Below are 26873 nucleotides of genomic sequence, written 5' to 3' on the forward strand. Positions count from 1 at the left end.
TGGCGCAGTGGTTGGGAGTCCACCTGCCGATGCAGGGGACGCGGGTTCGTGTCCCGGTCCGGGAAGATCCCACATGCCGCGGAGCGGCTGGGCCCGTGAGCCATGGCCGCTGAGCCTGGGCGTCCGGAGCCTGTGCTCCGCAACGGGAGAGGCCACAACAGTGAGAGGCCCGCGTACCGAAAAAAAAAAAAAAAGTCATCAACAGGATAGTTGTTATCAGATACAGTTCTGTGTATATATCTTTACTGGAACATGCATAGAATATGTTCACAAAATGGTAATGGCTGCTTCAAGAAAACATACTGGGTGTCTGGGGACAGTCAGGAGGATTCACTGTATACTCTTATCATTTTAATTTTGTTCCCTACACATGTACTAACGCATATTCTAACAAGGGAATAAAATACTTATTTTAAGTCAAGGGTTGACTTAAATCCTATATAATCACCGGGACCTGTCTGTCATATTCTCTGCTAGTATCCCCAAGCCCCATCACAGAGCCTGGTGCATAGGAGGCCTTCAGTAAGGGTATTGAAAAAATGAATAAATGAATTCCTTCTAATGTTTGGACACAGGGACCCTGGCCAGCGGCCCCAGTGACCCTCTTTGTCTTTCCCCTTTGGTTTGCAGGCGACAGCAGAGACCCCCAGGAGGGAACAAGCCTCAACAGCACGGTGACCACCCACCGGGCACTGCCAAACACAACAGGGACCACCAGAAATCCTACCAAGGGAGCTCAGTGCCCCACCCCTCAGGGAGGTCCACCCATCACGGCTACAGCCAGAACCGGCGCTGGCACCACAGCAACATGAAGCATCCACCAGGCGACAAGGGGGAGGCAGGCGCCCACCGCAATGCCAAAGAGACCGTGACCATGGAGAGCCCCAAACTCGAGGACGCCCTGGGGGATGCCGGGCACAGCGGCCTCGAGCCCCCCTGCAGCCCTGATGCCCTGGTCCCGGTGGCTTCCGAGAGGCTGCCCCTGCTGCAGCCAGGCGGTCCGGAGGCTGAGACAAAGCGTAAAGACAGTATTATTTCCGAACGCAGCGGGGAGCGGCCCAAAATTACCCTGCTCCAGTCTTCCAAAGACAGGCTGCGGCGAAGGCTGAAAGAAAAGGTACCGGTAATTGAATTTTCCTTGTTCTCTTGCACCAGGGAGGACAGTGAGAGAGGTAGGCATCTTGGTAGGTGGGCTCGGGCTTGCGGACCTGGGGAGCCTCGTGGAGGGAGGCTCATGTGGCCCCAGCACACCTGGTCAACACTGCCGAGGGACCCCCGGCCACCAGACGGCAGGCCCATGGCCAGCTCTGCATGTGAACCCCCTCCAGCACATTCCACCCTCCAAGAGCCCCGGGTGAACACTCGGTACCAGCCCCCAGCCTGAGAAGGGAGGGGAGGCAGAGGCATGTGCCTCCAGGTGATGGGAGGTGGGCAGAGAACGCCTGGTTCTTCCCTCCAGCATTATCTGGTGGCAGATACGGCCCTGTTAGTGCTAAAGGGCATCTAGGGAAAACACAGAGCCTGTAACATAAGAATGCTTCTCCCGAAGGCGAGTACCAGGCTGCGCTCCCTGCCAGGGGAGAGCAAAGGTGAGCTGGGCAGAGTGCAGCAGACTGGCCTCAGCCTTGCCACTCCCCGCCTTCACCAACCAGCAGTAGGGAGGGGTCTAAGGGACAAAATTTAAGGAGGCACTCACTCTCAGCATCACGCAGATGCCCATCCTGCACTGGCACAGCCCTGAGAAGGAGGACCTCCTTAAATTTTGCTCCCCAGGAGCCTCACATTCCTCACCCTACTCCTGGCCCTGGTCTCTAGAGCCTAGTTCACAAATTCAGGAAGAGATGCCCCAAGCCTCCAGAGAAGGGCTTGGAGCTCTGTCCCTGGCAGCGTTAAGCCCACTCTGTGCACCCTAGCTCCCCGTCCTCAGCCAAGGGTGCAGGTAAGGTCACCTTGGAAAGGAGCTGTTCCCAAGAAAGGCCAACTTGCCCCCAGCTTTCCTCCACGGAGTCCTCCTTTTGGGGCTTCTGCAGAGCTCAACGTTCCGGGCTTCTCCCTGGCATCTCTCTATGGCCTTCTCTCCTCCACCTTTCACCTCCAAGGCCAGGTCCACACTCAGGCAGGACAAGGCAGGTCAGACCTTTTCCCTGATCAGTTCTCGAAGGTGACATGCTGCTGCTGGCATCCTTACAGCCCCTGGCCCCCACCCACTGCTCCCTGTGGGGCAGGCGGCTGTGAGGTCCTGGAGGAAAGCCTCACTCATTCCCTTACGTCCCAAAGATAAGAGCCTGGAAGAGCTTCCCAAGTGATGGCCAGTGTGTGGTCTTTGCCTGAAGAGCTTCTGGAACAGATTGCTGCAGTCCAGCCAGGGAGAGAGGATTGTGAATTCTCTCCAGCTCCACTGAATGTAACCACAATGCCACAGAGAGGAAACAACATGGGCTTTAGAGTCCAGCAAACCAGCTCAGTCTTCACTCTGCCTTTGAGTGGCTAGGTGGCCTTGGGCAAGTCACTTAACCTCTCTGGGCACACACACCCCCAGTTTACCCATCTGTAAAATGGGTATAATATTATCCACCTTGCAGACAGACTGCAGACCAAATGCCATAAGTTGTGTGAAGACCCTCGAGGGGTTATTCTATACATACTGACCACTATTCCTGCCCTGGGGCCCACAGGGTTGGGGTGGGGAAGGAGGGGGGAAATAGAACAGGTAAGGTAGATCCATAGCGCCCGTATTTCAGCTTCAAGAACTGCCCTCAGGTGAGGCCTCCTGGACTCCTGGACCGGGAGGAATGGGCTTAAGCAATAGCAGGGCTAAGGGAAAGCTATAGACCATCTAACCTAACCTCCTCATGTTACCAGGGAGGAAAATGAGGCCCAGAGAGTGAAACCACTTCCCAGAGCCATCCAGCTAGAGACAGAGAGCAGATTCTAGGACCTGGGTCTGAGCCTCCCTGCCGTGGATTCTTCTCTTGATGCCGGAAGGGCAAACATGGGGCTTCCCTTTATGTCCCTGAGCCTGCCCTTTAACCCTGGTCTCACATCCCAGCAGTTAAGTCAGTCATTTTCCTGGCCACCAATCTATACTTCTGAGACATCAAATGCCATTTTCTTCTTCCCCCAGCGCAGGTCTGGTCCCAGTTGTAGTGAAACCACTTAAGGGTGTAGGGTTTTTTATCTGAAGTTTCCCTCCTCGAAGTGCCAGGTGTTTTTGTGGCACATTGAGGGATTCCTTGGTGTGCAGTGCTTGTTGTGAAAAGCCAGCACAGTCTCCATAGGACACAATGCCAAGGCCGTGTCACAGGGATCCCCACACCCAGAGGACATGATGGTCCTCGGGCTGAAGGAGCCGAGGTCTGGAGGACGAGGTGGCCACTCCATGGGCGCCTTGAACCAACAGAGCAGGCATTTTGGACGCTACCTCCTTCCTCACCTCGTCTTCCCACCCTCGTTTTCTCTTGGCCCAATTTCTTATCTGTTATTTTATTTCATCTTTTATAAGCCCCATTAAATCATTTGTAGATTGAGATATTTAATGTGTATGAGGCAGAGCCAGTGTGTATGAGAATCCTGGGTAAGAGCTGTAGCTCACAAGAAGGATCCACCCAGGGTGTCACAGGGGCCAAGAAAAGGGTCAGCAGAGAGCCTGGGGCCCCAGGGTCCATGGTGAAGGTCGGCATTCCCGGAGGGATCAGACCTCAGGTTCTAGAAGGTGGGGCGGGTCCTTTCTGAGGGTGGCAGCCCCCACCTCCACTGGCCACCCCTCCACAGAAAGCTGGGCTCCGCTCAGGCGCGACTCGGTTTGTCTCCCGCACCCCCAGGATGAAGTGGCCGTGGAGACCACCAACCCTCAGCAGAACAAGATGGACAAGTTGATTGAGATCCTGAACAGCATGAGGAACAACAGCAGCGACGTGGATGCCAAGCTCACCACCTTCATGGAGGAGGCCCAGAACTCGACCAACTCCGAGGAGATGCTGGGGGAGATCGTCCGCACCATCTACCAGAAGGCCGTGTCCGACCGCAGCTTTGCTTTCACGGCCGCCAAGCTGTGCGACAAGATGGCGCTCTTCATGGTGGAGGGGACCAAGTTCCGGAGCCTGCTTCTCAACATGCTTCAGGTAACGGACGCCGACAGCTGCACCTCCCACCCCTCCCGCCGGTGGGTTATTACTAGAGAGAAGGCTGCAGATTCTGACCACAGTTGAACTTTTCCCAAGTTGCACCCTTGCCCGATTAATTACAGAAAATAAAAAGGCACTCAAGGGGCAAGGGATGAGTGACCGGATTTGCGTGTGTTTGTGTGAGGGCTCCATGGTTACGATGGACCAATATAATTTTATAGGTGCTTCATGTTTAACCAGCCTTTCCCTCTTTCTATTTCCATGATAGGAGGGCTGGCTCTTGTCTTAACAGGCTCTGTGCTTTGACCTCTCCACGTCCCAGCAGACATACACTTACTGTGGACTTCTCTTTTCTTCCTCTTCCTCCTCCCCGGGACCGCCCTCCAGACCCTGCAGGTGGTGCCCTGGTTGTAGTTGGTGCTGAGATGGGTCTGAGCAAAAGGCATAAGGGCCTTGAGGAGGGAAGCTTTGATCTGTCTGCCAATGCGCCTGGGCTTCTTGAAAACACTTTTAGGGCCAAGGGGAAGCGTGGAGATCAAAGACCGTCTTGTTCCTTGGTGCTATCCCACTAAATCCCTCCACCCCAGAGAACTTAATCCTGCCCCTCTTTATTCCTTCCTCCGTGGGTGCCGGCGTCCAGTGATGGTTTTACTGGGGTGTGTAATGGGCATGGGCATGGGTGCTTAGGCTGAGCCCAGCACTGTTTGATCTCATAGGTGGAGAGCTGAAGGCCTATACGTGCTCTTTCATCAGGCATGGTAGCAAGTGAACTGGTCCCAGAACTGGTGGCATCAGGGAGAGGTAGCAGGTGGCACAGCATGGTGGCCATGCCAGGCCCAGGGACTATTCCTTGGAGACTTGGCTGTGGAAAATCATCTGTAATCATGCTTTGTACCTTAGGCTAGTTGAGATATGAAATGAGTTTCAGTCCAGGTAGGGTAAAACAATAGCTTAGAAGTTCTGAAAGTAGGATTACAGAACTGGAAGAAACCTCCTGCAGGTCTGTCTTAACGAGGGTGACCATATAATAGGTCATCCAAACCATGACACTTTTTTTTTTTTTTTTTTTTTTTGCCGTACGCGGGCCTCTCCCTGTTGTGGCCTCTCCCGTTGCGGAGCACAGGCTCCGGACGCGCAGGATCAGCGGCCGTGGCTCACGGGCCCAGCCGCTCCGCGGCACGCGGGATCCTCCCGGACCGGGGCACGAACCCGTGTCCCCTGCATCGGCAGGCGGACTCTCAACCACTGCGCCACCAGGGAAGCCCCCATGACACTTTTGAGACTGGGGGCTCTAGTCATAGTCAGGCCGAGACCCCAGGTGTTAACCAGGATATATGGTCACCCTGGTCTTAGCCACCTGGTTTGCAGTCTTCCCTCTCTTCCCTGAGAACAGGGTGGGAGGAGCCCCCTCCGAAGGCTGCCCATGGGCTCCATCCCCGCCGTCCTCTCCTCTTCCCAGGGAGACTGCTCACTGCAACCCGAGCCTCGCTGGCCGGCCTGGGCTGCTTCTGTCCAGCTCCAGGCACCGATCGGGTTCCCATTCCTGGATCGCCCACGCTCCCCGGTGATGAATTCCCTCATTACCTGAGGGATTTGCACATCGGGCATGTTCCTCGCTCGCCGGAATGTCCTGGGAGAGTGTGGAGGGTGACAGTGGGAAGCAGCCTGTCTGCCACGTACAGCCAGGCACGGGGGAGTCAGGGACAGATTGGCCTTTGGCCTCGGCTTTTATCAAGAGAAGGGCCAGGATAGGGCCAGACTTCTAGACAATAGTTGCCAGCTCCAAATAACCTAGCCAGAGCCAGTGGTAGACAGACACACAGGGCGTGAGACGAGATGCACCCAGGAAGGAAGGGCCGCTGGCAGCAGGGGCCACCCAGGATCCTGCCCCGGTCAGGCTTCTCTTCCAATGACCCGTGGTTAGAGCGGCCTTGCCCACAGTGTCCAGCAGAGCATCAGTCCTGAGAAATGCTCAGTCACAAACGGAGCTTCGTGGCCCCTACACCCGCCTCTCCGTCAGCCACAGAGTGGACTGGCTTAGGCCAGCAGGAAGGGAACCTGTTTGGCTACATCCAACTCAGTGAAATCCCCTTTGCATTCCCCAGCTAATGACTTCTTGTGGAATTAGTGTGCTGAGAGACACAGTTTGGCAAACACTAGCGCAGGGAAAGAGCACCAAACCGAAAGTCAGGAAACAGGGCTTCTCGGACTGATTCAGCCATCGTCACCCGGAGCTTGGCCTCTGCAGCTCCTGCTGGGAAAGTGATTGGCTGCTCCACACTGATCAGTGGACCTTATGATTTTGCGCTGCTAAAGATGAGTCGGGGGCCTCAGGGAGGGCGTGAGCGGCCCCGCGTGAGCTGCTTCCTTTCTCTGTCTCTCCTGGCCCTGTTAGTGACATGAAACAGTCCTGGGTCCCTCTCATCCTCAGAAACTTGCTTACCCCATATTGGGGCTCGGTGATAGGTCTGTCATGTGTGACAGGCTTTGGGGGCCAGCCCAAGAGACCCAGTCCTGCTAGTGTCACTTGTCTCTGGGACAGAGGGGGACTCTCACTCCCAATCTGCCATTTGCCTGGATGGAGCATTTGTGGGTCAGATATTTAGAAATCGAAATGTCCCCTAGACCCTACCACCCCCTTCATCTCCTGCAGCCCCAGCTTAAGTGTAAGAGGGAGAGGGCTGGAGCTGGACACTCAGGCCTCCTGGGTCACTGTTCAAAGCCCTTTGGCTCCCATGGAAGGTGGGCTGAATGTGCTGGCGTGAGGCTGCCCCTAAGCTCCTAGCAGACCCCCGGTTACAAGGCCTGGAGGAAGCCAGCACCGCGTGTCCGTCAGGACCCCCTCTGCAGCTGAGGAGGTGGCGGGTTGGAGTTGGCTTTCTAGGCAGCATCATACATGGCCACTCACCACCCCAGACCCACAAGGCTCAAGAAAAGAGAGCAGTGGGCATAGCTCATTAAACCCCACTTTCCTTGTGACCCACAGGGGTGTCGTTTTTCACCTGCTTTCATCTTCTGGCCCACCTGATTTGTATCCCTTCCCCGGCCAGCAGTCCTGGGCCTGGCCCCCAGCGCCTTGCCCCTGCTTTCTCCCTCTGAGGTTTGCGCTCAGCTGCATGCACTCAAGGCCCACTGCCTCTGGATCCCCAGCCAGCCCCTGGTTCAGTTCGGTGGCCTCTGAGATGCCCCTCACGTGGCCAGGTTTCGCCTCTGCCTCCGTGTACAAGTTCTGAGACCCGGCTTAGTGATTCTGGCTGCAAAGCGGAAAGGGTGTGAAGTGCCCTATGAGCACAGCTCCCAGCAGCTGTCTTTGGATGTTGCCCTCCTTGGCCGACCGCTTTCGCTTTCACTGCCTGGGCGTCGGCAGTGGAAGCTGGCAGCACGGCAGGAGAGGGGCAGGCTCTGATGTAGTGGACACTCTTTGGCACAGTGTGGCGCTGCCTGCCAAGCTGGGATACCGCCCCCATGGAGAGGCAAGTGGGCCCAGGGGGAAGTCAAAAGACCTTTCACCCTTCGCAGCCAGACTTAGCGTTGTCATCTCAAGAAGTCCAAAAGCACCACCCGCATGAGCATGGACGACGCCAGAGACCTTGGGGTCCCAGGGGACCCCTGTCACCAATCCACAGCTCAAAACTCATCTTCAGTTTTTACATCTAAACTGAGTCTTTTTGCCTTAGATGTGGTCATTTTCTTAGTAATGTTCTTGTAAGTAAAATGCTACTTATTAAACAGATATTTCTCGGATGTCTGTTATGTGCCAAGCCTGCAGTCTTCATTAGATCCGTGCTTCTCAAACTTGAATGTGTGCTTGAATCACATGGGATTTTATTTAAATAGAGGTTCTGATTCAAGAGGTCTGGGTAGAACCTGAGATGCTACATTTCTAACAAGCTCCCAGGCGATGCCCATGCTGCCGGCCCAGGGACCACACTTTGAGTACTAAGACATCGGATGGCTGATGGTTTGTAGGTGGTGGGTCAAGTTCATAGACAGGCCAACTGAGGCAGAGTCTTTTATTGATGTGATGTCAGAAGGGGGGATCCAGCCTGGGAATACTGAGTTCCAGTCACCAGGTTTTCTTTAGGGCATTGGTTCTCAGCCTAGCTGTCCGTTAGAATCTCATGGGGAGATGCTTTTATTGGGTTGGCCAGAAAGTTCGTTCGGTTAGTGAATATGTTGTTCAATAAAGTTCTTGGTGAAAATGACAAATGTGTCTCTTATTTTTATTGAAGACTGAACGAACTTTTTGGCCAACCCAATAAAACATACCAGCGCAGGGGCGCCCCCCTAGACCAACTGAATTAGGTTCTCCAGGGATGGGCCTGGGCATCCATTTTTAAAGACCTTTCTGGCCGATTCTGTGGTGCCGCAGATTTAACACCACTGTTAGAAACTTACTCCAGAGATGCCCTGACTGTGCCACCCTTGTCACTTAGGAACCACTGTCACTTATGAACAGCCCTGCCTATCACCCTGTGAATCAGCCAAGAAATGTGTCCCAGGTACTGGACTCTGCTGAGTGACGTGAAGGATTCAGAGCCTGAGCTGGTGGGAGAACACCAAAGCAGGAGACGTCAGCCCCCGAGACAATCCTGTCACCTTGCCCGGCCCCGGTTTCCCCTCTGTGCCATGAGAAGCTGGGCTGGACCATCTCAGGGGACCTTTCTCACATACCTCGCTGTCCTGAGGTTCCTCCTGGGAAGCCTCCACACTAACCGCGTCAGCCAGGTGGAGGCTGCCTCTCCTCTCCCGCCCGCCCCATTTCTCTCTGCTCTCAGCTCCGTTCCCCAGGTCCTTTTCCTTTTTCTTGGTCTCAGACATTTGTCGAAGCGCCTATCACATGTTTCAGGAAAAGGGCCTCACTCTCAATCCACGTTGCCAGGCGAGGCCACCAGTTAAGCTGAGGAGGTGATTCGTTTCCCTGCCCGACCTGCTTCACCCCACCTCTTTCCACCCGACTCCCAGCTGCATGATTGCAGGGTCCCGCACCCACACGGCTATGAGCACTAATGGGTCCTGACTTCCAGGAGAATGTGGGCTGCCCGTGGCCCCTGGGTTACAGAGGTCACCAAAACTCTGCCTTGATCCTCACCAAGGAATTGTGGTACGACGAGGGGAAGCGGGCTCTGGTTTCACAGCGAGGTGAAGAATGAGCGTGCCTCTTTTTATGGGACCTTTGGAATGACAGGAATTGGAGGCCTGAGCCCCCTCCACCCAGCACTGCCCCGTCACCACCCTGGGCCTTCCACTCCGGCTCAGGGAATGCTCCTTTGCTGAAATATGCTTGGGTAGTATAAGTTCAAGCCCTCCTCTGTTGAAATGTGTGTGCCCTGTTTAGCCAAGAGGTGTCTGCATCTGAGCTATGCAGAGCAAAGTATTATTAGAGCAGGCATCAGTGTGTCTGTAACTGAACCCAGCTCTCCCTAGCAACCGTTGTCAACAACACATCTAACAGAAGGAGGCAATACCTTTTTTTGAAGGAAAAAAAAACAGAAAAAAACCCTCACCTCACCAAGTCGTAAACACAGCAAGGCTGTTGTGAAAAGACAACGCAATTCAGAATCTGGCATGTGACCAGGTTTCAAAATAAATTGCTGTCTGCCAGCACCTTCTAGAAGACAACCTGACCTGGAACTAGAAAATGGATAAACTCTCCAGAGTTTTTAGCTGGGTCACCCATTAAGCATCATCTTTGGGGCTTTTGATACATAGGAACTCAATTGCTTGGTGAACGGGCTCCGTGGGGCCTCTGGGAGGTCTCTGGGAGTGATTTTAACTGTGGGTTTTAGCCCCAGAAGGGGCACTCAAGATCTCCTGGTCTGGCTGCCCCACCAGTGAATCAAAATACAAGCTGCATCTTCAGGGCTTATGTGACCCATCACCCCACTTTTACCCCGTTTCTGCCATCTCTGTCCCCGTCTTTGTTCCACATTTGCTGGCTTGGGCAAAGGGACTGGGCTGTTTCTCTAACTCAGCTCATAAAAGGGAACCTTGGTCTTCCCTGGTGGCACAGTGGTTAAGAATCCGCCTGCTAATGCAGGGGACAGGGGTTAGAGCCCTGGTCCGGGAAGATCCCACATGCCACGGAGCAACTAAGCCCATGCGCCACAACTACTGAGTCTGCGCTCTAGAGCCCGCGTGCCACAACTACTGAGCCCACGTGCCACAACTACTGAAGCCCGCGCACCTAGAGCCTGTGCTCCACAACAAGAGAAGCCACCGCAATGAGAAACCCACGCACCACAACGAAGAGTAGCCCCCGCTCACCGCAACTAGAGAAAGCCCGTGGAGCAACGAAGACCCAACACAGCCAAAAATAAAATAAATAAAAATAAATTTATTTTTTAAAAAAAGGAACCTCGTTCTTCCTGGTTATCTCAAGGTTCAGGAAAATCAAATGTTGTTCCTCTTTACCCAAAATTTGGAGTTCCTAACCCCAGTCTTTTACTGAGGGAGGGAGGAGAGGAGCAAACATTGATTCTTGGTGTTCAAACCAGCTCTGAGTTGTAAGTTCCTTGAGGGCAGGAATCCTGGCTGCATGATCATCAGTCCCCAGCTCCTAGCATCATGACATGTACACAGTAGGTGCTCAGCAAGCGCCTGAGGAAGGGAGGGATGGAGCCCTCTGTCTTAGGTACCAGAGCTCCCTGATGTGAGATGGGCTTCTCAGCTCTTCTGAGCACTTTCACACGTGTGAACGTGGAGATTCTCTCTCCGAGCTGGGCTCCAGGGAAGGATCCATCCCCCACGTTTACAGGTGAGGATGGTGGCTCAGCAAGGCCACAAGTCATGGGGGTGGTCCGTCCAGCACCCCAAGCTCTTGGGTCCCTTGCCACCCCCCAAATAGAATATACCGGTCAGAAAGTTGGGAAAATCAGGAATCCGTCTCATGAAGCTGTCAGTGGGGATATCAAAATCCGCCCTCCTATAAGACTCCCATTGGCTTTCCAATGGTCTGAGTCTCTGGGCTTTCCAGGCCAATAGAGAGCTGAGGGTGTCTGAGGAAACACCTCCACGGCTCCATCTGCTTTACGCAGATGAACCACACAGCTGTTCTTCCTGAGGCTGGCTCTCCCCTCGCACCCTCTCCCTTGGCCCAGAGCTCCGCCTTCACCCCTGCACGCCCACCACTGAGCCGATGTGCACTCCAGGCATGTAAACTAATTTTACTGTTGGCCCAAGCCAGGCATACCCAGGGATAGAAGCACATTGTTCTGTGCATTCCAGAGCCTGAGCAAAGCCCTGGGCTGTACCCACCCCGAGCTCCCCTCCACTGGTTGCTAGAAATCAAGAAGGAGAAAGCGGAGGACTGGCAGGCAATGCAAGCAACTCTCCCGTGGGCAGATTATGGAAGGTGATTTTGAAGGCCCACAAAAGGTCCCTCTTTCTAAAAAATGTTGCTCCAGTGGCACCCTGTGAGTTGTCGGTGCCCTGCAACGGCCGGGCAGAGCTGGCACACACATTCCCCGACAGTGGGCGCCAGCAGGCTTGCCTCCATGTCCTGTCACAGGAGCTTGACCTGCGTAAGAGTCTGTGGCAGGTAGAGCTACTCCGTCGGGGACAGCGATGCCCGGCTGGTACCCATGCCCTTAGCCCACCGGACCCAAACCAGAGGCGAGGCCTGTGCCTCCTGCCAGACGTGTTGCCCACACTTGCTTTGGAATGAGTGAATTTTACCTTGTTTCTTCTAATCCTGATGTCTTCCCCTCAACAAACACTTATTGAGCACCTGCTGTGTACCACACACCGTGGCACAGCCCATGCGTGTGTCACCTCTGTCAATTCTCCCTCCCCTCTCGTCGTCCCCCAGTTTGTGCCGGTGGGGCACTGGCCCAAGCCTAAGAGGTTTATTCAAGAACCCAGCTGGAATGCCTCAAGTCAGGTTTTTCTGCCTTAGCGGGGGCACCGTGGCTTCCGAAAGTGCTAAATCTGAGGCCCCTTCTAGAACTTTGGAATGCCCCGTGAGACAGAAGCAGCCTGTGACTCGAAAAGAAAAATATATATATATATATATTGATTTTTTAATCTGAAAATAAGCAGAAGAAGGAAAATGTCAGTCCCAGAAGGAGCCCAGGACAGCGGCCTGCCAGTCAAGGTTTTCTTGTCTGAGGCTGTGTCCCCAGGTGTTTTTGGGGGGCAAAGACTGTGTCCGAGAGATCTTTGTGTCCCCCACCCAGCCTGCCCATGGCAGGTATTCAGCAAGCATCAGATGGCTGCTTCTGGATGCTTCCGCCCATGGGGACAAAGGCGCATTGGTGGGCAGATGCTGGGACAGCAGAGGGACGCACAGTGTCCTGCTCCCTCCCATCTCTGGGCCGAGGAACTTACCCTGGTCAGGAATTATTTCACCATCACCCGTGTCCCTTGCCAGGCCGTGTCCTCTTCCCTGCACACCCTCACCTCCCACCCCGTCTTCATTTTCCCTGCTAAATCCACTGATAGGACTTGGCCGGGCGCTCCCCTGTCTGAGGCTGCCATGCCGAGGCAGGCCCCGAAGATAAGTGGGTTATCGGAGAAGGCAGCTCGGGTGTCCCGGGCCCCAGAGGGTCACCCCTGGCTGGCTGGCGGCTCACCCCCAGCACCTCCTCCTCCCCTCTCCCCAGAGCCAGGCCAGCAGGAGACAACAGTTCCTTTCCCTCAGCTCAGCGAGTGGCCGGTCCCCAGCCGCCGCCGGGAATCTGAGCTATGCTAAGCCGCTCCAGATCGCCACATCGCTGCCCTGCCCGGGCACGGCCGGCCCAGACAGGGCGCCTCTACCTGCTGCGGCTGCCGCTGGAAAGCTGGCACCGCCCAGGCCGATGGAAACAAATCTCCCTGCGGGTTATGTAACTGCTCACCGCCCTGTCCCTGGCTCCCTAGGGAGGCTCCCAGCCACCACAGAGGGAGAGTGGTGGCCCCTGGGCAGGGAGGGGACACAGAGGGTCATTCTTTCAAAGAGATGCACATAGTCTTGAGTGATTGCCCAAGGTCCTTCTCTGGATCCAAGGTCCGCAGCGCCCCAAGGAGACTGGTGTTCCCTGTAAATGCTCGCTGAGCACGGAGGCCAGCTCAAGACACTAGCCCAGCAGAGTGAGAAAGGCTCATCAGGAGAGCTGGACTCGCAGGAGAGGTTAAGGCGAGAGGGCAGTGCAGTTTCATTGTTGGCTTGTTTGGTTTGGTTTTTTTATTTGGCTTTTTGTTGTTGTTGTTGTAAGATATATACAACATAAAATTTACCTGCTTAACCATTTTTAAGTGCATAACTCAGTGGCACCAAGTGCAACCACAGCATTGCACCACCACTCCCACCATCCACCCCCAGATCCCTCTCATCTTCCCAGACAGAAGTCCTGTAGCCACCAAACGACAGCTCCCCAGCCCCGCTATATCTCCTCTCTCCCTTCTTTTTCCGTGAGTTCTCGCGCGCCATGCTCTGTGCATACCACATGTAAGTGGAATCATACAGTTGTCCTTTTGTGTCTGGCTTATTTCATTTATCATCATGGTTTCTAGGTTCATTCATGTGGTAGCACGTCAGAATTTCCTTCCTTTTCATGGCTGGATAATGTTCCATTGTGTGGAGGGACCATATTTTGTGTATCCGTTCATCCATCATGGATGGACACGTGGGTTGTTTCACCTTTGGGCTATTGTGAATGATGCCACCATGAACACACCCCATACAAGTATCTGTTTTAGAGCCTGCTTTCAATTATTTTGGGTGTCTACCTAGAAGTAGAATTGCTGGATTATATGAAAACTCTGCATATAACTTCTTAGGAACTGCCAAACTGTTTTCCAGAAGGTTGTTTTTGATGGGGAAATGTAACAACACAAGACCCAAGTGCGGGACAGTGAGGATGCCGCCTTACCTGGAATCCAGGGTCAGGGTGGAAGTGGAGAGTTGGAAGTCTGTAAGATGGAACAAAAGGATTTGGACTTTATGAAGTAGAACCAAGGAGCCATTGTTGGTTCTTGAGCTGTGGTGTCCTAAGATTAATTGAAAATCATAGAACGGTATAGACCTGAATGATCTATAGATTATCCATCGAACCCATTCATATTGTAGATGAGAGATTAGGGGCTCAGGAAGGTTAACAAAGCCCTGCTTTAGGAAGACGTGCGTGCTGCGTTATAGGCTGTCATGCTTGGAAATCTGTTACATAGAGGACCAGGGGTTTCAGGTGACCACAGCTGTCTCTTTTACAAACAGCCTGCCCCTCAAAGGTCCAAGCTGCGGTGGCAGGCCTCACTCCCCACCTCCTCCCAGGACCTGCTCCTGGCCCTAGGTATGCGGAACAGTAGCATTTGGCCCACGATCCAGAGGCTGGAAGCTGGGGGTGCTACCACGGGGACCGTGGGTGGACGTGGCAGATGCACTCCTCCACCTCTGCTCCCCTCCCTTCTGCAGGGGCCACAACAGTCTCCAGAAGCTGCAAGAGTAAGTCCGTGGGCATCTTTGAACTGAGGCTTCCCAGCCGAGGGCACGCAGCCTAGGTTTCAAAGCCGGCACTGAGCACATGACCTGCTGGCCACCTAGGGGGAGAATGAACGGGAATCACACCGTGTGCCCTCCCACCGCTGCCTCGATGCCCCCTCCACACTGCTGTGGGCACCTCTCCCCCTCCTTTCTTTGCCCATACCTATGTGCCTTGGCTGTGCTCTGGATGCCTGGCATGAATCACAGTGATTTTATGAGAAATCAGTGAGTGTAGGGGTGAGGCAAAGGGAGTTGGGGGATGGAAACTTTAAACAGCCAGCAAGAATGCCACACTTGTCTTTTTTTTTTTTTTTTTTTTAATTTTTGGCTGCATCGGGTGTTCGTTGCCGCGTGCGGGCTTTCTCTAGTTGCGGCGAGCGGGGGCTCATCGGTTGCGTTGCGCGGGCTTCTCATTGCTGTGGCTTCTCTTGTTGCAGAGCATGGGCTCTAGGCACGCGGGCTTCAGTAGTTGTGGCACACGGGCTCTAGGGCACAGGCTCAGTAGTTGTGGCGCATGGGCTTAGTTGCTCCGCGGCATGTGGGATCTTCCTGGACCAGGGCTCGAACCCGTGTCCCCTGCACTGGCAGGCGGATTCTTAACCACTGCGCCACCAGGGAAGTCCCCAGCCACACTTGTCTTGCACTCACTGCTTTCAGGGTGTCTGGGTTCCGTCTCCTCTAGATAAAGAAGAGATCGATTTAAGCGGACAGAAGTCTTCCCAGCTCCCCCTCCAGATGACCACTAAGAGGTCACCAGGCATCCCAGGTTGCAGAGTGTGATGCAAGGGTGCAGGTGGGAGTTCATCCGTGCCTCAGTTACTCCTCAGCCGACTGGCATCGTGTGAACAATCCAAACCCAGTTATGCCCAGTTCCTAGTTTCTTCTCACTCTAGACCTTTCATGTCTGGGGGCATGTCTGTCCAGGAGACATTGTGACCCTCGACCAGGAAGCAGGGGCTGGACTGTGTGGCCCCTTGAGGTCACCTTCCAGCCCAGGACCTCTTGCTGCAGCCTGAGAATCATCAGCACAGGGAATCTGCCCTTGGAACCCGAAGTTCAGAATCAGGGCTCCCTGCGCACCCACAGACCCTCCATCCCCTACTGCTTCATGCCTGGCATGCTGAGTCTCCAGGGAACAATGCCAGCCCCTTCCTGGCCCCCCCTCAACCGCAGTTCAAGTCAGCAGTGCCAGGGAGAGGGTGGGAGGCCCCTTCGGGGGAGCAGGTTGTGACCTGCAGGCAATCGGCTTCACTTGACCCTTTGGTGACCTTCCAGAGCCCAGTTCACAGAGGGAGAAAAGCTTCAGGCCACTTAGAAACGTGGAGACAGGTATGCCCAGCCCAGAGCTGCCCGCCCCTCCCCCCGGGATAGCCCCCCAGCCCTCCCCCTTGAGGAAGCCCCTCACCCCCCAAATCACCCCACTCTTGACATTGCCTGGCTAGGACCAAGCATATTCCAGAGACGTTGTACCACTATGTATGTGCACGGCCAGACTACTCGCACCCAGAAGACTAAGCAGAGAGGGCTCGAGGGCCACCACGCTATCCTGTAGCGCCTCCGCCTTCCAGCTCCGCCACTGAGCAGGGGCGATATACCAAAGGAGGGAGGAGCTTAGGTGGTATTCGGGGATGGCTGGGCTCCAGCTAAAGCTTAGGAATATCTATCTATAATTGGAGTAAGTGCATTCTTGAGCAGCTGCATGTCAATCGGGGCTCCACATACTGGACTCACACCTGCCATTGACCCCGTTAGTTGACAGTCATTGCATTACTCTGAGTGTTGAAAAAAGTCTGATTAGAATCGCGGGGTTGGACACAGAGTCACCTGGAATTCAGCCTGCAGGCCCCAGAGATTTGCTCTTCATGACGTCCTGCCGTGTTGCATAAGAAATCATTGACAAAGCAGAGTCCAATATCTACCTCCTAACCCTGGTTCTGGCACGTCAGCTGGCGACTTTGGGCAGACCTCGCAGTCTGGCTGTCCTCCGCTTACTCTTCCATTAAATGGGGGTAATAATACCTGTCCCCTACACCTGCTTACTCTACAGACATAACAATTGTTAAAATCCACTGAAATACATATCGTTTGGTCTGTGTCCTCTTAAGGCCCCTCCTCCAAGAGGAATTTCTGAATTTCATATAAACATATTTTTCCTTTCACCTTTGATGAATCCCATTCATTCAAGGTTCCTAGGAGAGGCCCCGCACAGATCTTCTTCCACAAGCCCAGGGGCCCCCGAGTCATGCTACGGTTTGGGGTTTAGATGCAGCACTATGGCCAGCCCTGGGATCTGGCCACAAGGAAAGCTCTCACAGGGGCCCTGGAACTGGTGTTGAGGCCCTCTGGGTGCCCTGTGCTCAGCACTGTTACATCCCAGTAAAGCAGGGGCCACTGGCCTCTACCAGATACTTAGAGGCCTACTGGAGGGGCAAGGCCAGCTAAAGCAGAGAGCGGTTTAGGCAAGTCGGAGGAGGGGGCAAGCCCTTTAAGAACTGGCATCTGGGGAGGGCTTCCAGGAGAAGGCAGCATGAAAGAAGAGGCAGGCTTTGGGTGGACAGAGGAAAATAGGAGGAAGGAGCCAATTTAGCAAAGGCTTGTGGGTGGGAGCAGCCGGGGGGCGGGGGGGCACAACTGTGCAGACAGCGTGGTGGGATGAGATAGGTGTACACGCCAGCCTGGCCGAGGGTGTCCAGGCAGCAGCAGGGGGCTCTGCTAGTGTCAGCAAGCCCTGGTGTAAAGCTGCCCGGCCAGGCCATGACCCCGGGTCACAGTCACCACTGTGGCCCAATCATTTGCTGGCACTTGCTTCTCACCATTGCAGGCCAAGATTGTTTTAATCCAGAACTAAAACTTCTACCTTAAGATTAGGGAGCTCCCTGCCAGCACTGGGCCTCGGTCAGTCTTGGGCAGGAGGCAGGGAGGGCCACTGCCTCTGGGGCCCAGTCCAACCTGCTGGCAGGCTCCAGACACCAGGGTTTCACTGAGACAGGTAGTACGGGGGCTGGCATTCAAGGCCGAGAGACCCTCCCTTTCCTGACCAGTTCAGCGCTTCGTGAGAGAGGGCAGGTCCCAGGTGCCCACCTCGAGTGACCCACTCAGCCCCTCTTTATGGATCAGCTGCCCCCAAGAGCCCTGTGGAGATGGGTGCCCTCCACACACTTATCCACACACAGCCTGCAGTGCCGGTGCTCTCATAGGGCCCCTTCCTCCAGCAGAAGCCGTACAGCCTGCAGGGGACCAGAAGCAGGGCTACATGGGATGCCTGGGGCTGGGCAGATTCACAAAGCAACCTCCGCTGCTCAAGCCCCATCCCTCCTCCCCCAGCACATTTTTTCTGGCCTGCCTCAAGGGGTACGGCAGGAGACAGGAAGTCTGAAGCCAGCATCTTGCCTGGCTCTGGGCCTCAGTGTCCTCATGTGGTCCAGGGGCGTGGTTAGTCTCCCCACCGGGCAGCAAGGCTCATGGCTCCTCCTGTCCTGCTCCCACAGTCCCTCGGGCGCCTTGGGCTTATGAAGGTTGTGTGCATGTGGGTCAAGGATGGGGAGAGCCTGGGAAACATTTGAGGGCTGACATGGGGCAGGAAGAGAAGATGGGGCACTGCTCAGAAGTAGGGGACTCGAGGGGGCATTACAGGAGGCGCCTGGGCTGCAGCATTCCAGGCTGCTGCTCCAGCCCTGCCTTTCCCTAGCCAAGTGACCGCAGGCCAGTCCTTCCACCCTTCTGGTGGCTTCCTTGCCCATAAAATAAGGGGGTGGGTAGAAGAAGTGATTTCATAGGTCCCTTCAGCTCTTTGTTATTCTAAAGCAGACCTGCGGGGCATACAGACAGTGCCTGTTAATTGCCCACTGCTGTTGGTGGGTTGAGCAGTGAAGAGCAGACGCTCCCTGCCTGGAGGGGTCTGCAGTCCTGGCCACTCCTGCCCCCCGTCCTGGTTGGGTGTCTGCAGTCACTGGCCGCCTGGCAGGCAGAGAAGCCTGCAGGGGGCGCCAGTGTGCAAGGCTGGCCTCACCTGCCTGCAGGCCCCTCCCAGTCCAACCCAGCATCTTGGCCTCCTGTGCTTTGTCCCACAGAGAAGATGTAAGCCATCTGATGGTGACTCTTCCACAAAGCCACCCTCCAGTGTTGCAGTTTCCGGCCCCTGGGGGCCCCCATCCCTGAGACCAGAAACCTCTGTCTTGGGGTCCTTTCCAGACCTCCAGGACAGGCCAGCATAGTGTCTGAAGGCTCCTGTCAGTGTCTGGCTGAGAGCTCTGTTTCAGCCGGGCAGTCACTTTGCAGGCACTTATTGTGCACCGGCTGTGTGCAGACACTGTGCACCCTAGGTACCCATTAGACTTTTGCGAGATGGGCATTATTAGTCCCATTCTAGATGCACACCTGAAGTCATACAGCCAGTCAGGGACAGAAGCAGAACTAGACCCCAGTCCCCTGGTGCCCTGTGCCCTCCTCAGAACCTGCTGCTGCCTGAGTGCCTCTGTTGGCCAGAAGGGTATTTGTATTGGGGGTGGGGTAGGGCCAGGTAGAAGGTAGAAGGCAGGTGGTGGGGAAACAAGATAAGAAGATGCCTTTTAGATGACTTGATCAGAGCCTCCGCCCCTGCAGAGTGAACAGTGGCTGGGTAATCTCCCCATTGTCATCTTATGGCTGAAAGCATCTGGAGACAGTTTCCAGGCCAGAGCTCCGTGGGTACTTGGGATCTGCTGCTCCCCACCTGTCACAGTGGGGCCAGGGGGCAGGGGTGTCCCTCTCCACCAGGCTGTCCCAGCCGGCCCTGGCTTCTCCTCTGTGGCCCTCCCACCCACTGGTTCCCAGCCCATCACCCTCATAATTCACGAGAAAAAGCAAAGAGAACTCAATTCGGTTTGATTTGCTCCACTTGGCGGCCCCACGGGCTGGAGGCCCAAGCTCTGGGTTACAATGGCTCCTGGTGAGTGGGTGCCGCTGGTGCCCTGTAGGGCACATGGGCATCTGTGAGCACCCCTCTGTTCGCAGCCCCGCAGTCCGGGGCAGCTTGAATCTCCTATGACAGGTACCGGCCACGGGAGCCCGAGTTAGCGGATTGTGTCTCACATGAGGCTTCGCACCTCCATCACCTCTCTAGACCAGAGGAAAGGGTGGTGACACTTTTAACTGGTCCCTTCCTCACTGCTCACCAAGCCCAAGAGATCAGGACATCAGGCTTGCAAAGTAAAAAGGAAGAAGAGAGAGAGAGCGCGCACGCCTACATGCTGTCTTGTTTCTAAAGCTCTAAATTATTAAGTGAGGACCCTGGAGTGTAAGCCGGGGCAGGCAGGTTGCTCAATCCTGAAGGAGCCCTTCTAAGGTTTCCCCGGCACCCAGCCCAGAGTGTCACCCCGGAGAAGGAGCCACGCTGTGAAAAGGCTTCTTTCACGCTGCTGCCGTGCCTGCTCTTTTTTTTTTTTTTTTTTAAGCTCCCCCGCCCCGCCCCGCCCCGTACAACTTGATTTATGATGACCCCTATGCATTTCAGCAGCTGCGGCTTCATTTCAGAATCGGGTTAAGTAGCCCAGGGTTCAAAACGGAAAAGGTCAGAAGGGGGGCTGCAGGAAGGCGAGCCACACTTAATACAGCGCGTTCCCACGCGTGCCTCTGCAGCCTGGGGTTCACGTGCATCCTCTCCCTGCAAACGTGGTGCCGCCATACACACACCGTGGCGCCTCCGCCTGATAAAAGGGAAGTTCAAAAACATGGTAGGTTGGCACGCTGCACCAGCTGCCCCATGCTTCCTCTCCCTCCAGCCCCGACAGAAGAGGCAGCCCTCTTGAGAGCTGGTCGGAATGAGAGCTGTACAGGGGCAAGCAACTGTAGGGCCCCCTCTGTGTACCTAGGGGGCAGAGTGCTGAGGTGGGGCTTGAGGGACTGGAGTGCAGGTAGGCTTGAGCCCCTTCCATCCCTTCCCTCTGTCCCCGGTCCCCCCCTCTATCATCCCACCCTTTCTGGCTAGCACAGCTTTCAGGTACTCAGACCAGACAATCGACGTCTGTGGAGACCCCCATCCCTGCCTTCAAGGAGCCTCTGGCTTTGCGAGCCCCCTGCTTGTTGTCAGGCTCCCAACTGACCCCAAAGGGCTTGCTTGCAACAGTTTGTTCTCTGGACTTTGTGTTTTCCCCGTCTGCTGTACCCTCCCAGCGCCTCCTGGCTCCGGCCCCAGCGCCAGCCCCTGTCTGTCCCTGCAAACACAAGTCAGCTGTGTGTGCAGACAAAGCCATGCGTCGCAGTGGGGGCCGGGCCTGCAGAAGGGACGTTTCCAGGGAACTCTGGGGGCGGCGGCTGGGAGGGCAGAGGCGACTGTCTGATAGCAGGGACTCGGCGTCACCGTCTAGGGGACTTGGCCGGGCCCCAGGGGCCAGTGGCTATGGGTGGTGACTGGGAGAGACAGCCAGGCTGGAAGAAATCTGCTGTGTGAGAAGTGTAGGAAACGGGCTGGAGAGGAGAGATAACAGCCCGTGCTATGTGTGTCTGTGCGCGTCTGCGTCTGCCGGCGAGGGTGGCTGGAGCCAGGCGGTCTGAGGCCATATCTAGGGAGATTTTTGTCCTGGGTTGTGAAAGTGACCTATGGAGCCAGCAGCAGGGTTCAGGGCCTGGGAGAGAAGACATGTGGCCCTGCCCTCCCCCCCCCCCCCGCCTTGTCTTATGTTCCTGTCAATGTTCCTCCGTGTTCCTCTTGCCAAAGAGCAGGAAGGGGGGAAAGGGGTGGCAGGAGGGAGCATTCCTCAGGCAGTGCAAATGGTTAAGGCCTGGGTTCCAGTCTCGATTGTATCAGTAATTTGACATATGAACTTGGATACATCCCCTAATATTTCTGGCTCTCAGTCTTGTTGGCTGTAAAATGGGGATTATTTATATCTGCCTTGCACATTGCTCACGGTGGTCAGAAATCTCTTATGAAATAAGGACGTGAAAATAGTTTGTGAACTGTAAAGTGCCACATAAACGAGAGCAGTTGTGATGATTAGACTGGTTTGTGAATGCCAGGGATGCTGAAGAAAGGCCGGGACTAGAGGAGCCTGGCGGGGAGCAGCAGGGAGGAGGGGGGTTACGGGAGAGTTTGGGGACAGTGGTGGGTCACAGCCCCGCCAAGAATGGGCCCTGCGGGAGCTGGACCCGGGGCAGGAAGGGAGGTGGCAGAGGCTGTCTGCGGGGGTGGGGCTTGGTCACAGTTTTGCCAAGTAGAAGGTGGCCTGGGTTGGGCACCCACTTCTCCCAGGACACAGGAAAGCTGTGTGAAGCCCTTACCCATCAGGGGCTCCGGGCACTTGCCTGGCCTGGAGGCTAAAGTCACAGAGGAGCAAGGGGGAGCTCTGCTTTCCTTTCCTAACCTCCGCTGCCCAAGACAGCCAGGTCACTCTGTCCCCTGACCCCCTCCCCATCCTGACCTGGAAATCAGCCGTCTCTGGTGTGGAAAGTGCAAGAAGGAGCTGGCAGGGCTGACGGGGCTGCTGGGCTGAGAGAAGCTGAGCTATTTAAAGCTCGCAGCAAGCACCCGGGGGGCATGAGCACCACCCACCCCCAAGGCCCTCTCGGCATTCAGCTTTTCAGTTCCTTGGCTGGATCCCAGGCCCTCAGGGCACCCAGAGGGCCACAGGTCAGATGCCAGGGGCTCTGGGAAGCTGCAGGCAGCAGCTCCTGGGGCTGGCATGGGAGGGCGGCTCCCCCTCACCTCAGGCCTGGGTTCCCTCCTGGGGCCTCCAGACTGAGTTGGCGGGGCCACACAGACTCCTTGGCTCCCGGCTGGGGATGCATGGGGAGCTTAGAGAAGGAATGCCCGGCGCCTGTGGCCCAGGGCAGCTGCCGTACGTGTACCCCTCCTCCATTGGCCACCACGCTGCCCAATTTGGGGAACCATAGCCAGCTGGGGCAGGATTGGGAAGTGGGGAGCTTTGCTGGGTACACGCTTCTCCCCTGCCCGGGCCCGCCTTCCCAGCACACCCCAGATTACAAAGCGTTTTCTCCTTTTTCCCCACCTGACGTTCACCTGTCCCGTGTCCTAACCCATTAGTGTGTCACACACTCACTGTGCTGCTCTCCTTTCCCGGGTCTGAAAGGCCACTCCGTGCCTCGGCCCGGAAGAGGGAGTGGAAGGAGGCCTGTTAGATACGAGTACCACCTGGGAGAGCCTTCACTGAGCGGTTCCTGGGTGCCAGGCCTCAAACCAAAGCTGGTCTGCACCACAGGCTGCAGCAGCATGCTTTATGTATGGCGTGATTTGCACAGCTGCCAACTGCCTTGTCCGGGAAGGACTGGCCATTATTCTGAGACTGCATCCTTCCTACTACCTTGGCATTAAATTGTCCTCTCTTTTATGAAATGATGGATGAAAACTTTTTTAAAAACATCCTTAACAAAATAAAACACTGGCAACCCTCAAATTTCACAGGTCCAAGAAATCCTGGAGCCCAGGCCCAGGGCCCTGGGTGGTATCCAAAACAGCACAGTTCACCTGGGTACCCGGCTGTCCTCAGGCCTGGGGAGCCCTGGCCTACAAGGCCCCTTGGGTGGGAGAAATTGATGAGTGAGTGGGGTGCAGCGTGGAGAGCAGGGCCAGGGCACTCCCGAGCCTGGGACTGCGGGTCTCAGCCCAGCACTAACTGGTGGCTTCACAGCTTGGGTCTCTAGCCCAGCCCAGCCTTCCCGGCTCTGTTCTCTTGGCTGGAGATGCTTCCTCCCACTCGATGGGAATTCAGGGTCCCAGCTGCCTGCCCGCCACAGGCTGCCTGCAGCCGAGCGCAGCACGTTGACCCCTGCCCTCTTGAACGTTGACCTCAGTCACCAGGGCAGCACACACTCCCAGCTGCCTGACCCCCACTTGCTCCCGTGTGCCGGCTTGCACGCCCTCTCTCTTATGCACCCTCTGTGTGTCTTACATAGCTCCATGTGTGGACTGATCGGTGGCCTCTTCCACACCAGAGAGTCATTCATTTATTAGCTGAGCATCTGCTACATGCCAGGCAGCGTGCTAGTGGAAAAATGGGAGAGACCCTCTGCCGCCACTGGGTTCCTCATAATCTGACGGGCGACGCACACAGATAAACGAGGAACTGCCGACCAGTGTGCTGAGCGCTGTACTAGAGGCCTGAGCAGACCGCCTGAGCGGCTGGGGAAGGAGGAATGCACGGGCGGGGGGTACTGGAAGCTGGCGCTCAGAGGAAGGGACGCTCAGTGGCTGGGTGGGAGCTTCCAGATGGACAAGTGTGTGTAGAGGGACATTTTCTAGGCAAACAGATGAGCGTGCGTAAAGTAAAAAGCGGGAGAGAATCGTGTGCAAGGAGAACGGAGGTGGCGTTACTGGAGGGAAGTGCGCACTGGGGATGAGGGGGCTTGGAAGATAAGAAGCCAGAAAGAGGGGCTCGGCATGTTTCCCTCAGGAGCCTGCAGGGACCTCCTTTGTTTAACATGCATCAGCCCAGAGAGCACAGGGTGCTTGGGCAGAGCAAGCGTGCATGTGTGTGTGTGTGTGTGTGTGTGTGTGTGTGTACAAACTCCCACATACATGCTCTGGGAAAGCCGCACTATCGTCCTCACTCTCAGAAGTGCACGCCTCCAATATCTCCCATCCTTCCTGATCACCAAACCCCAAAGAGACCAGCCCTCGGCCCTCAGCCATTCGCTGTACTTGTGAGCATCAGGTTTTCCACACTGGGTCGCTTTGCCTTCAGTTCCTGGCTTCTGGCAAAACCAGACCTTGGGGTGGATTTCTTTTCTCTTCTCTTTCCTTCACTTCTTCCTTCTTCGCTGCCTCCTTCCTCCCTTCTTTCCTCCCTCCCTCTCTTTCTTTTATGATTAAACCTCACAGAAATGCAGAAAGAGCTCATAGATTATTGCTATTTCTCATTCTTGTAGGGCTCCAAACCTGAACTCAGCTATGGCTGCTTTAAGTAACTACAAAATTCGGAAAATAATTTGCAAAAAGCAGAAGCTGACTTGGGATGCCCTTTCATGAAGTGGTCTAGGTGGTCTTGATGCACCCTGAAGCCCCTCCACTGCTGCCCGCACTCCAGGTGGGGGGGCTCCTGGCACCTCCAGGCGGGGAGGTGGGAGGATTTCCCCCCGTGCACACATCCACCACCTGCAGAAACCCGTCCCCCTGCAGATAGTTCACGTTCCTCTGAAATGGACAAGGAGCCTGGCCCAATCATCAGGTCATCAAGGAGAGTAAAAGGCTTTCAAAAGCGAGCATTCCCAAAAACCAAACTCAGGGGGAGGAACTGGGGGGGTTCTGAAGAGACTGCCTGGGACTCAGAACCAGGCTGTGGTTCATTGGCTTTGCCATGAACTAGCTGTGATCTCGGTGTCCGCATCAGGGGCAGCTGCCCTTTACCAAGTTTCTACCATGTACCTTGGCCACACCTGGGAGCTCTGGACATGCCAGGGCCCAGGCCGCACCCCTGACCAATTGAATCACCATCTCTGGGGGGTGGGGCCTGAGCACCAGCATTGTTCAGCTTTCCCCAGGTGAGTCCACCTTGCCATCAAGCTTGAGAACCATAGCCCCAGACATCGCACTTAGAAGTTATGGGTTAAGATCATTCTCACAGCAACCCTGCCAGGTTTTATGAATGAGGAAGCTGAGGCTCAGAGAGTTTGAATAGCTTATTCATGGTCTTTGAGGTTCTCCCTTGTTCTAAAGCCTGTTCCTCCTTTGCAAGACTGGATATACCTGTGCAAACACCACACAGCATGGGGGGGTGGGGGGAGGAAATGAGGGGGTGAGTGAGCAAGTTGATGGAGGCTGGAGAGAAGGGGCGTTTCTGGTGTTTGGGAGGGGCTGCAGGCCTAAGGTCTCTCTCCAGCCCCCCTCACGGGGCAGAATTGAACCCCAATACTGGGGACTGGAGGGCCATCTGGCTCTGCTTGAACCTAATACTTGAGCAGATACTTACAGGGCCTCCCGGGCCCAGCAGTGAGCATCGTAAGAGCCTAGCTAGACTCAGGAGCTATGTTCCTGCCTCAGTTCAAATCCCAGCTCCAGAGCTCACGGGCCAGGCAACTTTGGACAAGGGACCTGATCGTTTTCTCTCTGGTTCCTCATCTGCATGATGGGGATGATGGTAGAGTCGTTATGAGAATTAAATGAGACACTGCATGTAAGGATTTAAAGCAGTGCCTGGCACATAGTAAACACTCAATAAATCCCAGATGTGCTAAGGATTACCGCTGTCATTATGCAGTTTTCCAGTGCTGAGCAGAAACTAGAGGGACGTGGGCCTGAATCAGTGCAAGGTGCCATCCTAAGTGAATGTTTCTCCTTTGACCTTACCTACTCTTAGCTAGAAGATCAGAATTCCTGGGGCAGAGAGTCCAAGCCTGGAATGCTGAAGGGAGAGGAAGGACCCAGCCCAGCTGTCTTCCCTCCTCGGCCTCACCCCAAACCAGTCCAAGGGGCCTTTCCTCCTCTCTCCACCATGATCATTGCCACCTCCACCCCACAACCACTGACTCTATAAAAGCCTTCTTCTGAGGGCAGGGGGTGGACTGGATGACCTGGAGTCCCTTTCCTCCCCACACTGCAGTAAATCTCCCTTCTCGTACCCTGTCAGTCTGTGTCCTGCTGGGGACCACAGCCCGTCCATATGGTTCAGCCAGCAGCCTGGGAGGGGCCCTGGAGATGGGACTTTGTTTGGGGGGCCTCCAGACCATTGAGGCAGAGGCGGGGCTGGGGTCAGGGAACAGCAGGGCTTTTCACTGGCTCTCTGGCAGCAGCTGTGAGGGGTGCCAGCAAGAGACAGATGCTTGAGATCTGCCCCCATCCCGGTCCTTACTGTTTGTGAGGGGTGGGCAGAGGAGGGGGGCCCAGCTGGCAAGGACTGTGGCCGCATCGGTTCACATCTTAAGTATCAAAAGGAAGGAAGGAAAGGAGAGAAGGGGCCCATATCTCTCAGAAAAGCAAAACTGTGGGGCTTTTCCCAGGTCATTATCTATCTACAGGATGGTTTTATACTTGGGGCTGTGCAGCCTACCTCCAGCCCTTAGATGCCTCCACTCAAGGGGCCTTAAACACAGCTGCCCCCAAACCAGGTGTGGCAACAAGAGATCACGATAAGCCCCTCGGTTCTCCTCTCCTCTCCTGGTTGAGTCCTCTCCCTCCTGGGAAGGAAGAAGGAGCCGGGGTGGGGGGGTGGGGGGGTCTGTGTGTGCATGCATGTATGCATGCACATGTGTGTGTGTGTGTGTTCACACACGTGTGTGTTCATGCTTGTACGTGTGTCTGTGTTGCCACGTTACGCATTCCATCTCCCAGGCAGCATGCGTCTGGCTGCACGCTGTCTGGC

The 26873-nt window shown here is 55.4% G+C and overlaps 1 protein-coding gene across 8 annotated transcripts in view; it reads left to right on the forward strand.

Moving 5' to 3' along the window:
• The window catches only part of CTIF (cap binding complex dependent translation initiation factor), a 311698-nt gene that overhangs the window by 215232 nt on the left and 69593 nt on the right, over nt 1-26873 (forward strand). For 6 of the 8 annotated variants that reach the window (XM_060118402.1, XM_060118403.1, XM_060118401.1 and 3 more), the window contains 2 exons: nt 631-1123; nt 3822-4121. In XM_060118402.1, coding sequence (XP_059974385.1) covers nt 631-1123; nt 3822-4121 — 793 coding nt within the window. The remainder of the gene's footprint in view (nt 1-630; nt 1124-3821; nt 4122-26873) is intronic. The other 2 variants (XM_060118406.1, XM_060118408.1) reach the window with 1 other exon arrangement.

This window comes from Mesoplodon densirostris, chromosome 15, assembly GCF_025265405.1.
Source record: "Mesoplodon densirostris isolate mMesDen1 chromosome 15, mMesDen1 primary haplotype, whole genome shotgun sequence".
In the NCBI taxonomy this organism is placed as follows: Eukaryota; Metazoa; Chordata; class Mammalia; order Artiodactyla; family Ziphiidae; genus Mesoplodon; species Mesoplodon densirostris.